General features: G+C 32.9%; 1 protein-coding gene across 9 annotated transcripts in view; it reads left to right on the plus strand.

The window, feature by feature from the left end:
* PTPRC (protein tyrosine phosphatase receptor type C) overlaps positions 1 to 14,395 on the plus strand; it is a 134,555-nt gene that overhangs the window by 105,015 nt on the left and 15,145 nt on the right. For all 9 annotated transcript variants that reach the window (XM_074308701.1, XM_074308694.1, XM_074308696.1 and 6 more), the window contains 9 exons: positions 228 to 337; positions 1,194 to 1,284; positions 1,671 to 1,747; positions 3,793 to 3,829; positions 5,921 to 6,018; positions 9,220 to 9,345; positions 11,605 to 11,762; positions 11,978 to 12,113; positions 12,973 to 13,122. In XM_074308701.1, the coding sequence (XP_074164802.1) occupies positions 228 to 337; positions 1,194 to 1,284; positions 1,671 to 1,747; positions 3,793 to 3,829; positions 5,921 to 6,018; positions 9,220 to 9,345; positions 11,605 to 11,762; positions 11,978 to 12,113; positions 12,973 to 13,122 (983 nt within the window). The remainder of the gene's footprint in view (positions 1 to 227; positions 338 to 1,193; positions 1,285 to 1,670; positions 1,748 to 3,792; positions 3,830 to 5,920; positions 6,019 to 9,219; positions 9,346 to 11,604; positions 11,763 to 11,977; positions 12,114 to 12,972; positions 13,123 to 14,395) is intronic.

Raw genomic sequence — 14,395 nt, forward strand, 5'->3', positions numbered from 1 at the left:
CCTATAAATGATGAAAAGCAGTTATAGAGGCATGAAAATAACTAGACAGTGATCTTCAGAGCAACAAGAATAGAAGCAAGTGAATTTAAGTGTGTTTATTCATTAATTGATCTGCTTCATTCCTTTAGTAAAGTTTACTAAAGACAAGTTCCTTTTGTAAAAGGTGGAAAAATATTTTAGAATTACACATGTAAAATGACTGGATTTTTCAAAAACTTTTTTTAAAGATGATGAAAAACAAATAATGAATGTGGAGCCAATTCCTGCAGAGATGTTATTGGAAACCTATAAGAGGAAGATTGCTGATGAGGGAAGACTTTTTCTGGCTGAATTTCAGGTATGTGTCTTTTAAAATGCAACCCAAAATCTCTGTCAGATATCAAAAATAATTCAGTATTAACTATGTTGAATCACATTTGCCTTAATAGTTGACACTATGTAATAAAATATACTTGGTTATTTTGAAAATCCCATAATGTTCAGTTAGTCAACACTTATTGTGTGCCTACTATGTGCCAGGTATGAGGTAAATGCTGATGATAACAAAGAAAGAAAGATGGTCTGGATTTTCAAGAATCTTGGTCTAATGGGAAAGACAAAATTCAAACAACTATGTACAAACAAGATAAATACATCTAAAAAATCAAACATTTTTCCTTAATTATTTGCATTTATTTTGTTTGTAATTTATAGAATAAAACAAGCTTTTCCATCCTATAGTATAAGAAAAAGATGATTTCACATGAAATTGCGCAAATCTATAATGTACAACTTTCTATTCCTTTTAAATATATAACAGTTATCAATGCAATGTCCTTTTTTTCTTTCTCTATCCCATTCCCACATCTTAGAGATGGCTACCATTAGACACAGACACATGTATAGCATATGTATATACCTATATTATATAATTTATGTAAAGTATTCCATCCATACTATTTATCAGTTTTCAAAAATGAAGTGTGAATTGAAATTTTAAATTCATTTTATCTTCTACCTTTTTTATAGTACTTACTGCTAAAGTAATTCCTTAAAGGAAAACTCTAATATCTTAAAACAAATTAATTATTTGTAAATGTCTCTATTGCCCGGCTCAATCAGGAACTTGTCATTGTGTTACTCATTTAGGCAGGAAGGCAATTGACACTTATAGAAGTTTATGATCTGAAATAAAGAAATATTATGTCTTTCAGAGCATACCAAGGGTATTCAGCAAGTTTTCAAGTAAAGATGCACGCAAACCCTTTAACCAGAACAAAAACCGTTACATTGACATCCTTCCCTGTAAGTATTTGCAGATAGTTTAGCTATTGTTTTTCAGAATTTACTATGCTTACTTAGCCTGAGAAATATTGTATTATAATGGGCAGACTTGGTTCAGGACTTGTATGTGCTAAACATTGGCTATGTGTCCCTGGACAAATTATTTAACACTCCCCTGCAACACTCTGCAAAACTTTCTAATGTTTATAGTTTCTATAAGTTATGAGTTGCTTGAGTTTCCATTTTAGTGGAAGAGATTTCCACATCAATGAAGTCATATATATATATATATATATATATATGTATATGTATATTTAAACATAACCTAAAATAAATAAAAAATCTTATGTACTTCATATGATAGTTTATTTTATAACTTTCTTTTCTTTCTTTTTAATCATAACTAGATGATCATAATCGTGTTGAACTCTCTGAGATAAGTGGAGATGCTGGATCAGACTATATCAATGCAAGTTATGTGGATGTAAGTTAGAACAACATTCCAACTGCCTAATTCTCTTGTCATTTAAGAGAATTGCAATGAATATCTTCTCTTTTTCTTTTACTTATCATCAGGATACTTGTTAAGAATTAATTTAATATTGTTATGACAGTTCTAATTATATTTCAAAAATGCCATGCATTTTAATTCCAATAATTTGAAATTTACAACAAATTAGGGAAATTTATATTGATGCATCTATAAAAATTTTTATAGTATTATATAGAATGAGCATATACATTATTTAAAATGTTTGCCTAACTATTTTTGAAAGGCAGCAAAGTTAATATAGATGCAGGCTCTGCCTTTAAGGATTCAAATCTAAAGGGGAAAAAAGCTAAATATGTGTAGGCACATTAGTAGGATATACAGAGAGGCACATAAAAGTACAATTTATATATGTGAACATATATATATATATATATGTATGTATAGCAACATAATGCATAGGTCAGAAGTAGGTACATTTTATTATTGAGGAGATTGAGTAAAATAGCTATAGATATGTCATTCCTACACTGGGTCAAGTTAGGTAGAGAGAAGAGTTTTCTCTTTCTTCATTTATTAGGGAAGGCTCCATGAAAGTGGAAATTTATATGCTATTTGAATGCTATTAAAAGGGAGGCCACTTTTTTGGCATGAGGAATGGGAAGAAAAAAATTAATCTTGGCAGCATAAAAATCCAAACAAAAAGCATAGAACACTACATTGACATCTGCAGTAAAAGGGGCATCTAGGTGGCGCAGTGGATAGAGCACCAGCCTTGAATTCAGGAGGACCCAAGTTCAAATCTAGTCTCAGACACTTAACCTTTCCTAGCTGTGTGATCTGAGCAAGTCAGGAAAAACAAAAACAAAACAAAAACAAAAGACATCTGCAGTAAAAAAAAAAAAAATGGATTTGGGCATTTATATGTTTGGGGGAGAAGAACGCTTTTCTCAGAAGTGAGTTTGCAATTAACAAATATTTGTCTAATTAATAAACAAATTGAACACATGAAATCTGATGATTAGGAAGTTACACTTAAAGACCTGGGCAATGATTAAATATAAGTAAAAATAAAAAAGTTAAATGAAGTGAACTCTAAGGTTGCTTCAGGTCTAATTCTTTTATCCTACTATCTAAAGTGATGATGGTAAAGAGACAGAGAGAGAAGATAGTATGGTAGCTCTCATGTAGGAAGAAGTACTATTGTTTGGAAATGAAGGATTGAGATGAGTCAAAGTTTATGCTTGGGCTTTTTGCCCAGATTGTTAAATTGAATGACAATGAAGACATAGTATTTTTGTTAAATCCCACATTTTCTAGAATGTTGTGGGGAAATCAGACTAAAACAATAGTTCAGTAACTAATTAATTAGCCATAAAGAAGTTCAGAAATTCACACAGTGAGATTAAATAGACTATTTAAAACCTTGGCATTAAAAAGAAGGAGATGAAACATTAGAACTAGAGAATTCAATTAGGTCAGGTATTTGATTTGGAATCTGGGATAATTTTATGTGCCAGGGATAAATAAAAATGACAACTTAGATCACCTTTAAACTCTGATTTTCACAATAGTCACAGAGACAAAGTACACCCTGGCTATAAATGTCATTTTCAAATGCAAATTAAGCTGCTCAATCATTATGTCAAAAAAAATACCCTAATTAAAAAATATCTAGAAAATTCATAGTACAGATTTGGAATGTTTGTGGTGATCTTATTTTATTTCTATTGTAATTCCAAGAAAATATGCTCACTAAATTATGCCAGATAGAATTCTGGACTTGAGTTTAAATCCTGATTCTGTTACATATTACCACAAATAAAATAATCAATAATTTTGAATCTAATTTTCCTCAGTTAAAATTGGAATCATGATCCTGTAGCATATGTTTTCTACAGCTTTCAATAGGTTCAAGCTTCATGGTTATACAAGATGTCCTAAAAATGTCAATTATTAATATTAATGTTACTTCTACTAATCTTACTATTGTTATTGAAAACTAATTAATAGGATATACTTGTTCATGTTTTAAACAGGGTTTCAAAGAGCCAAGGAAATATATTGCTGCACAAGGTAATCTCATAATATTTCATTCCTTTTCTTTTCCATTTTCATATATTAATTTTTTTGGAGATTAATTAACAAGTGTGTATTAAATGCCTATTATGTGCCAGGCCCAGTGCTAAGTTTTAAGGTTACAGAAACAAAACTGGCACAGTCCTACCCCCAGGAGGTTATATTCTAGTAGGAAGCTATAACATTAAAAGAGGAGTGGAAGTCAAGCAATAGAGTTTTGTCTGGATAGTCACTAAAATTGTGAGTGGAGCCACAGGGTAGTAGCTTGTCATTTCCTTTCAAGTACCAATGATGATATTGATTTGGTTATTGTGACCAGAATCAAGATTAACAGATAAAAAGTTGGTGGTCCAAGGAGAAAGACCCTGCACAAGCAGAACATGATGTTGTTACTAAGTACACTTTGATGTCCTAGGAGACAACAAGAGGGGAAGTCTATGGTTGGCTATGCAGGGTGAATTGAGATGTTTTTAACCCACTAATTCACCAATCAAAATGATTCAGACACAGAGTAGAACTCCAAAATTTCCTTTAAATCTCTGCTCACATATCACCTTTTTTCATAAGCCCTTTCCCAATCTCCTACCTGCCTAGTTGTTAGTGTTTCTCTCCTAAATTTAGTATGTACTTATGTTATTTAGGTAGCCAGGGGATGTAGTGAAGAGTGCCAGGCCTGGAGTCAAGAAGAATCCTCTTCCTGGCTTCAAATCTGGCCTTAGACACTTAATAATTATGTAACTTTGGGCAAGACATCTAATACTATTTGCCTATTTCCTCATCTGTAAAATAAGCTAGATCACTCTAATATCATTGCTAAGAAAATCCCTGTAAAGTACGGGCTAGCTCCCTGGAGGGTCTCAGGGTCAGCCAGAGTCAGGATAAATCAAAGTCCTTGGTCTTTAGAGGGAGAAGTGAAGGAGGCAAGCAGGCTGCCAGGCAACTTGCCAGAGATGTATCCTGGAGTCGAGTCGAGTCTCCAGCATCTCTTCTCCTTGTCCTGCCTCCAAGTGCCTCTCACTTCTCTCACTCTGCCCTCCCATCCTTGCCTACCAAACATTCAGCTAGCACCGATAGTGAGGAGAGCCATCATCCAAATATATGCTAACAGAGCCATTGTCTCACATCAAATAGGTAGTCTTAAGTCTCTCTTGTCTGATTCAGAGTTTCAGCCCTCTACAAATCCCAAATGGGATCATAGTTAGACACAACTGAACAACCACCATAAAAATTATGCTTTTAGGTTTTTAAGCACTGTGCCCTTAGAAAGCTTACTTGGAAGCCAGGAGGAACCTGGGTCAAGTTCCACTTGTGTCACATACTGAGCAAATAATTTAATGTCTCAGAGTCCTTGGCAAATTTTAAATATTGAATTTCTAAGAAAATGCCAATCTGTTTTGTCAGTGGAAAATTTTCCCCTTCAAATCCTTTATATTAATGAATATTTATATCCCTATTATTTTATTTATTCTTAGAAACATAGATATGTCTGATCCCAAGTGGTGCATGGATTTCTTAAAAGGACTTTTTATTGTTGTGGTTCCATGTCCACATCTAGAACAGTATTAAGTAGGCACTAATTTAATTTGGTTAATTAGTTAAGGGCCCTACCTCCAGGGAATATAGAGGTAGTCTCTGGAGACCTATTCTGAAGAATATCTGTTCCTAGAATATAGAAGAGAAACAGTGACAGGGCAATTGACAATAGACTGTGTAAGGTTTGGTGTTTAATGGATGACTAGGTGGTGTAATGCTTTGAGCCCTGAGGGTGGAGCTAAGAAGAGCTGATCTAAAATATTACCTCACTGTCTGTGATACTGTCTGTATGACTCTGGCCAAATCATTTAACCTCTGTCTCTCTCACTCCTTATTTGTAAAATTTATAATCTAATCTAACCTAATATTCTACCTCCCGGGTTCTTGTGAGGATTAAATTATATACCTTTGCAAACATTAAAGCACTGCATCATTTCTCATCTTTATCATTATTATTGTCACTACTATTATCATTGTCAGAATCACCATCACTACCATCATCATTATTACAAGGAATGGAAAAGCCTTATCAGTTAATGTGTCTTTATCTACCAGGTCCCAGAGAAGAAACTGTTGACGATTTTTGGAGGATGATTTGGGAACAAAAAGCAACTGTTATTGTCATGGTGACTCGTTGTGAAGAAGGAAACCGGGTGAGAGCTTCTTAATGTTATGGGAGTTACTGAGGGGAGAGATCAGATGAGGAAGGACACTGACCAAAATAAGGGAGTATGGCCTATTGGCCCTAGAAGCAGGAAGACCTGAGTACCTTTTAGGCTGACTAGCTCTGTAGACCTGAGCAGACTACTGATACTATCTGTATCTTGGTTTCCTATTTAAAATGAGGTTAATAATATCTATAGTATCTACCTTCAGAGAAACAACGTTACATCAATAGAGAGATGTCCTCAAAGCCAAAAAGAATTGGGTCCAAGTTCCATATCTGATACATGGTAGCTTTATGCACCTGGGCAAAATTATTAATGTCTTAATTTTTAGGCAATTCTCAAAAAATATAAGTTAGAAAGAAGGCACTGACATGCATTGATAGAAATAATTTCCTCCACTGAAAGGACATAGAAGTTGTGGTATACTCCTATAATTCCAGCTACCAAGAAGTCTGAGGTGCTGAATCTTCTGAGCTAGGGGTTTTGAAGACCATGGACTATACTAATTGGGTGTCTACTCCAAGTGTAACACTAATGTGATGAATTCCCAGGAGTCCAATAGCACCAGGTTGAATAAAGAGGAATGAACCAGACAATATCAGAAATATAGAAGGTCTAAGTTTCCAAGTTGATAAGAGTTGAATAAGGGCCATGAGTAGTCCCCACATAGACAAGACATAAGGACTTAGCCTTAAAAAAACAAACTTAAAAATGAATAAATGGATAAAAAATTGATAAATATGTAAATTAATTAATGAATAAACAGATGAATGAGTGAATGTATAACTGAACAAATGAATGGATGGTTGGATGGATAGATGAATATATAAATTAATGAATGGATTAGTGGATAGGTAGATGTATATATAAATGACTAAATAGATGCATGGATAAGTATATAAATAAATGAATGGAGTTTATTAAATGAACAGAATGAAAAAATGAATGAATGCATTTTACAAACTTTGAGTTTTGGAGTAGATCTATATTGGAATAAAGGGGTTTCCTCAGGAGAAGTTCTATCACTTAGCCCACAAATATTAAATACCAGTTACACAAACACAAAGGTGAAATAGTCACTGTTCTTAAGGAACTTACTCTCCTTTGGAAAAACCAAACTTATTTATAAATGTATAAATACAATACACACAAAATTAAAAAAAAATAATTTGGATAGGGAAGTTACTAGCATCTAGAAGGATCCTGAAAGACTTTATATAAAAGCTGGTATTTGAGGTGAGTCTTGGAAAAAAAAAATATCCTGGGATTTTAAGAGACAACAATAAAAGTGTAGCCCTGGGCATCTATGTAGACATGTATGTATGTATGTATGTAGACATGATAAATCCAGGAAAAAAAGGACATAGACTCAAGTCATCTGACACACACCAGTTGTGAGATCATGAAGAAAACACTTAATCCAATTTGTGCCCCAGTATAATTTTTAAACTCTGAGTACAGGTTTATCTTAATGAACTAGTGGAGTTGATTTCTTTATTGTGAGTTCCTTTTACCACTGAAATCAGAGCTCTGGAACAAATCATAGAGCTATTCATGATTAATATTACAATTAAGAGTTAAAACATAACATATATTGAATATATATATGCATATATGTCATTTTAGTATATTTAATATTTTTCCTATTTAAATTGGTCTATTACAATTATTTTCTTTTACTGTTTCCTTTTCAATAGAATATGTTAAATAACTTAACATCTCACTTACTTTATTTTATGTAACCAAGGATAGGTTTAAGCAGAGTAGAGAGTATCCTAGAAGGTATGATTTCAGGAATGAAGAAGGATCCTTATAGCTAAATGTATTCTTTATGGATGCCTGAAATTATTTCATTAGTTGCTCATCCATTTGTGCTAATAATCACTTTTTTCTCTCCCTGTAGTCTCATTCTAATATAATACTCCTATTAAAAATCATCCTGTATTGAACAATAAAAGATAGAAAGGTATGAAAGTAACAATAAGCAATAAACTTTGAAGAGGAAAATGAGTTTCAATTGATTTGCTTAAATAAACCATATAGAATAATCTGAAAGACCACAGGTTAATATATAAAAATGATTTTTAAAGGTTATGTAAATACTTAATTGGATTAAAATTATAAAGAAATAAAAATTCAATTCAATTATATATACTTTTTACTAAATACTTATTTTGTGAAATATTTTTATGAAAATTTGTGAAAATTTTTATGAAATAGAGCCTTTCCTCAAAGAATATATGTTCTTTTTTCTTAAAGTGGGGGAGCAGGGGAATAGGAAATGCAATAAGCACAAAAACATGTAAATACAAAATGAATTCAAGTAATTTCTAGAAATAAAAAAAAAGAACTAAAAACTGTTAGGGGTGGGTGAGAAGATGAGAAACCTCCTGTTGAAGATGACATATGTCCAAAGGACATAGAAGACCCATTGGAACACATAAGGATGGTAGAAAGGATATTATGTATGAAAAAGAATTTGCAGGCTAAGATTGTATGCAGAAGAGTAATATGAAAAGGGGGAGCATGGTGTAGTGAAAAATTAAACTGGATTATTTTATCAGAGAATCTGAGTTCAAAGTCCTACAACTTCATAGTTATGTGACAGGATAAGTCAACTTCCTGAACTTGTTGGCTTATGTGTAAACTGGAATAGATAATATCTATTATTATAGATGGCTAAATATTATATATTATATAATTATATTATACATATATTAATTATATATATATTATATAATATCTAAGGTTTTTTTTTTGTTTTGTTTTGTTTTGTTTTTTGTTTTTTGGGGGTGTTTTTTTTGCTGAGGCAGTTGGGGTTAAGTGACTTGCCCAGGGTCACACAGCTAAGAAGTGTTAAGTGTCTGAGACCAGAGTTGAACTCAGGTCCTCCTGACGTCAGGGCTGGTGCTCTATCCACTAGTTGCCCCTCTCTAAGTATTCTTACAGAGCTAAATCTATGATTCTATCTAAGAGTGGAGATGTAAGTGGAAGTCATATTATGGAGAATTTTAAAAGCCAGACTGAGGATTTTGTATTTATTCTAGAATCAATAGGGAGTCATTGAAGATATATGAGTGATGGGGGAGTGATTGTAACATATGTTTTAGGAATATCAATATAAAGCTTGGTTAACTGAAAAAGAAAGTCATTAAGGAAAAAAAAAAACTATTTTTATTTTTATAGAACAAGTGTGCAGAATACTGGCCAACAATGGAAAAGAACACTCAAATTTATGGAGATGTTATTGTAAAGATAAATGAATACAAAATATGTCCGGATTACATTGTTCGGAAACTGAATATCACAAATGTAAGTTAATTTCTATTGTATAATATTTATCTATCTTTTTTTTGGGAAAAGGTTGATACTAAGTTTTAATAATGAATAAAGAAAATATAATGTTTGGGGCTATTTTCCCAGATTTTAGGAATGATGGGTGGCTTAGGATATCTTAATGCTATTTCACAAGATGGTAAATTTATAGAATCAACTATTAAAGAAGTATCTGTCAATGTCATTTATGAATATTCATATAATTAGGATGTTTAAAGGAAAAAAAAGCTATCATTTATACCCTCAGAAAATCTTTTGAGAGGAAAATAGAATTAGCAATTATGAAAGGGACCATGTAAAGATATAAAGTACTAATTGGTGTTAACTGTACAAAGTAATCAGAGATCAAAAAAGAACTTGATGGGAGGGGCAACTGGAGCTTTGTCTCAGAATGTACAATTTAGAGGACAATGATAGCATTTGCTGTGCTTTAACAGAATAAAAACAACTGACCTGAAACCTACTTATAACATGAAAAATTAAACTAGAAAATTAAAAAGTACATCTGTTTTCTTCTGCAAAATCTGCTGCCCAAATGAATTTTAAGACCTAGCTCACAGCACTTTCTCTTGACCCAATTTCTCCAATAGTCTTTCAGTGACTCAGGCTTTTGTTGCACACCTCTGTGGTTCCTTTTACTCCCAATAAATTTAAGGCATATTTTATGTCATTTAATCTCAGTGCAAAATTTTCTAGGTAAGACTTTTCAGGGAAGGAAGAGATAGATTTAGGATGGAAAAATAGTCAACATGCTTATTAAATGCTTACTATGTGCCAGCCACTGTGGCTGGCACTGTGGCATAAACACTGGGGATACAAAGAAAAATACAAAAATAATCCTGATTTTTAGAATACATCCTGTTGGAAGTTAAGTGGTGAAGCCAGAAATCTAAATGAAGCAGTTAAAAAATTTATACAGAATTTAATTTGTAGAAGGACTTTCTGTTACCTTGAAATTACTTTGTTAGATGCAGATAATCTTCCCCCAAAAGAAGTCCTATGATTTATTTCTTTTAAGGCTTTCATTTCTTTATTTCATTTTGAGTCAGTAGATAATAAGGACATGCATGATTAGCACTTTCCTAAAGGCTTTTTTTGGCTATATTTCATATCTGATGAACCACAACTAAGTTGCCCAATAAATAGTCATGGGCAGAAACTATTAGCATGTAATGCCATTGCATAATTTTTTTTTAAATTCTTATTATTATATATGGTAGCATTGGTATGTTTTAGTGTTAACAAAGTAATGGTAAATTACATTTTTTCTCTTCTATTTACTTCTGTTCTCTCCTTTCTCTTTTCTACCTCTTTTTCTCTGTCTCTGTCTCTATTTCTGTCTCTATTTCTGTCTCTCTCTCTGTATCTCTCTCTCTGTCTCTCTCTGTCTCTGTCTCTCTCTTCCTCTCTCTCTCTCTCTCTCTCTCTCTCTCTCTCTCTCTCTCTCTCTCTCTCTCTCTCTCTCTCTCTCTCTCTCTCTCTCTCTCTCTCTGTTTCTCTGTATGTCTGTCTCTGTCTTTCTGTCTGTCTGTATCTCATATACACTCATACACTATCACTACTGTCTGTCTGTATCTCATACACACTCATACACTCATATCCTATCAATCTAAATATATTTAAATCCTAGCTAACTCTAAAATTTACATTTACCTACAATCCACTATGCTGAACTCAAGACAAAGCTAAGGGATAATTGGAGATTGACTTTGCCTCAGTTCTATATTATTACATCTCAAGTGGTTGTTTTCAAATGTTCTCACTAATCTAGGTGGCAGCTTACCTCTTACAGAGTAAATAATTTCATGTTTGGGAAAATCTGATTATTTTATATGCTAAATAGCCCCATTCACTATTAAGCAACTACTAAGCAATAATATTTATAGAAATTATGAATATGAGAAGATTTTATAAAAATGTTCACACTTCTTTGTCAGGATGGTGAAATTCCTTAGGCTTTGTAGCTCCACTTAATAACTACTTTCTTGTAAATGCATGTTACTCTTAAATTTTTTTTATTAACTAGTCACTAGCTGGAAAACAGATTGTGCCTGAAAAAGGTTTTTTTTATCCTACTACTAAATGCTTAATATTTGCATACCTCTATCTTTCATCTCTTTGGTTATGAATAAAGATATCTGTAACTTTATAATCTTTTCCCCTTCCCATTATTTACATAAGCAAATTTTTCTTTAAGAAAAATGGTCTCAATAAAAAATATCTTGTCTTGATTAGAAAAGAGAGAAAACAGCTGGAAGAGATGTTACACACATTCAGTTCACCAGCTGGCCTGACCATGGGGTACCAGATGATCCTCACCTGCTTCTCAAGTTGCGTCGAAGAGTTAATGCCTTCAGTAACTTTTTCAGTGGTCCCATTGTTGTCCATTGCAGGTAAGTGACTCCAGGAATGATTATCAAGAGGCTACTCAGAGCTCAACACCCAAAAGCATGTATTGGTCTTTCTCCTTGGAAAATTGCCAAATGAGAAAGTCAACAAGAAAATGATATTCTTTTCCATGCTATAAACCCCACTTGTTTTTTCTTTAGCATCACTCTAAAGTAATTATTGTCTCCTGGAAATTTTCATATTTTCCCATGTTTTTCAGTGCTGGTGTTGGCAGAACAGGTACCTACATTGGAATTGATGCTATGCTGGAAGGACTAGAGGCTGAAAACCAAGTGGATGTTTATGGCTACGTTGTAAAGCTTCGGCGACAAAGATGTCTCATGGTTCAAGTGGAGGTATGTTTTTGACATTCAGTCAAAATTCAGTGTTTGACAAGAATGCAAATATTTTTGCTAGATTTAATATGAATTTAGGAGCATCTCAAAGCTTCAAGAAGTAGAAAGTATTTGTCTTTCAGATTCCTTGGAAGTTGCCCCACAAATCATAATTTGCAACAATCTGTTTAGATGGTATTCATTCAATCATTGATTCAAAATAATTTATTAAGTACCAGCACTGTATGATATATTCAACTTGTGGCTAGATACTATCAAAACTTTGATGAGGATATTCTTTTCTCTACATTTGAATGAATTCCACAGTTGTCTTCAGCAAACTGGAATGGTACAACCCAAGAGATTGTGGATGATTTTATCTATAAATCAAATTTCTGTAAATGTACTTCAAAAAACCTGAAGGAAGATTGAATAGAATATAAAATGTAGCCTATACTAAATAGATTCTCTTTTTCTAATCAGATATACTGGTACGTGAATGGCCTCATATGTCTATAGTGTGACAAATTTTAAGTAGTATCAGATTTAGCATTTTTATTTGTAGCAATAGTAGCCGAACTATAATTTACTTATATTTTGTAGTGTTTTAATAATATGTTTATATGAATACATATATATGGTAAGTGTGTGTGTGTATGTGTGTGTGTGTGAGAGAGAGAGAGAGAGAGAGAGAGAGAGAGAGAGAAAGAGAGAGAGAGAGAGAGAGAAAGAGAGAGAGAGAGAGAGAAAGAGAGAGAGAGAGAGAGAGAGAGAGAGAGAAAGAGAGAGAGAGAGAGAGAGAGAGAGAGAGAGAGAAGAGAGAGAGAGAGAGAGAGAAATGAATATGTATTAACTGGTTATATTGTCTTTGAAACATCAGACACAATACATCCTGATCCATCAGGCTTTGGTAGAGTATAATCAGTTTGGAGAAACTGAAGTGAACATGCAAGAGTTACACTCCTATCTAAATAACATGAAAAAGAGGGATCCACCCAGTGAGCCTTCTCCATTGGAGGCAGAATTCCAGGTAAATATATTGATCATACAATACACCATTCTAACATTTGGTTAAGGGTTGTGGGTCAAAACAGTCACGTCATACTTTACCTGGCTAGTTAAATGTCAATCTTCATCTTTATATTCCATCTCTCACTTTAAGGAAGTTGCATATGTTTGCCTTTTATTAGAACTGTGTTGCTTTTCAGTAAATTTAGGTATCTCTGACAGATGCAAGTTGAATAATATATAGGGGTGCCCCCCCACAAACATACAGAGTGCCATTATATGTCTCCTTTAAGTTGCGATTAAAATCCTTCCAATCCCTTTTAATTTTAATTCCTTATCTCTACTATTTCCTATTTATCCTGTACATCGCTTGCTTCTGTATATGTACAAATACATACATATATATAATCATATATACACACATATAATATGTAATATAAAATAATATCATAGATAACATATGTACTATATTATATATAACATATAAATACATGTTTATATATACATATACATCTAAGAGGCAGTTACTAGTCAGAAGTCATACAGCTACAAAATAACTGAGGCAAGATTCTAATTCTAAGCTTTTAGACTTCTAGGCCTACACCCCCTTCCTTGTGCCACCTAGCCAAATAAGAACAACAGTAACAATAATATTTCATATTTATATAGCACTTCCCAATCTATAGTAGCAATTTGGATATTTAGAGATTTTCACAGAAGTCAGGTAGACCAGTAATATGTAAAGAAATAGTAATTTAGTATGGTTATTATACTAATATTATAATTTATATTATATAATATTGTTTATAAATATATTATATTATCATCTGAACTCACACAAAAGATGGTCCAATAAAATCCCCAAAGAAAAGACCAAGGAAAAGGAGCATCCATCTACATTACAGTGACAGGTGTGAAGGTCAATCCATCCTCAAGTGGGATTACCAGATTCTTAGTTTAGTATGGTAGTTTGCTTTCTCTGGCAGGAGGAAAGACGTGGGTCTGCCCTTGAACTTGGAATACACAGGGTTTTGCCAAGATTCCACTTTTCCTTGTAGTATGAGACATCTGTGAATGTCTGTCTCCTCCACACAGATAGTCTGAGGAGGCAGTGAAGATCAAAACCTTTATAACCAGGTAGTGAATTTTCCCTCCATTGTGTCTGATTTGTTTCCTACATATTATGACAAGGGTATGCTATAAAGAGAAAACAAGTACAGAGTATAGAAGTCTTCAGAAAAGACAAATGGATTAACAAACATTTATTCAGCACTGGATATAAATATCAAAATAAA

The sequence above is a fragment of the Sminthopsis crassicaudata genome, chromosome 4 (genome assembly GCF_048593235.1).
Source record: "Sminthopsis crassicaudata isolate SCR6 chromosome 4, ASM4859323v1, whole genome shotgun sequence".
Classification (NCBI taxonomy): domain Eukaryota; kingdom Metazoa; phylum Chordata; class Mammalia; order Dasyuromorphia; family Dasyuridae; genus Sminthopsis; species Sminthopsis crassicaudata.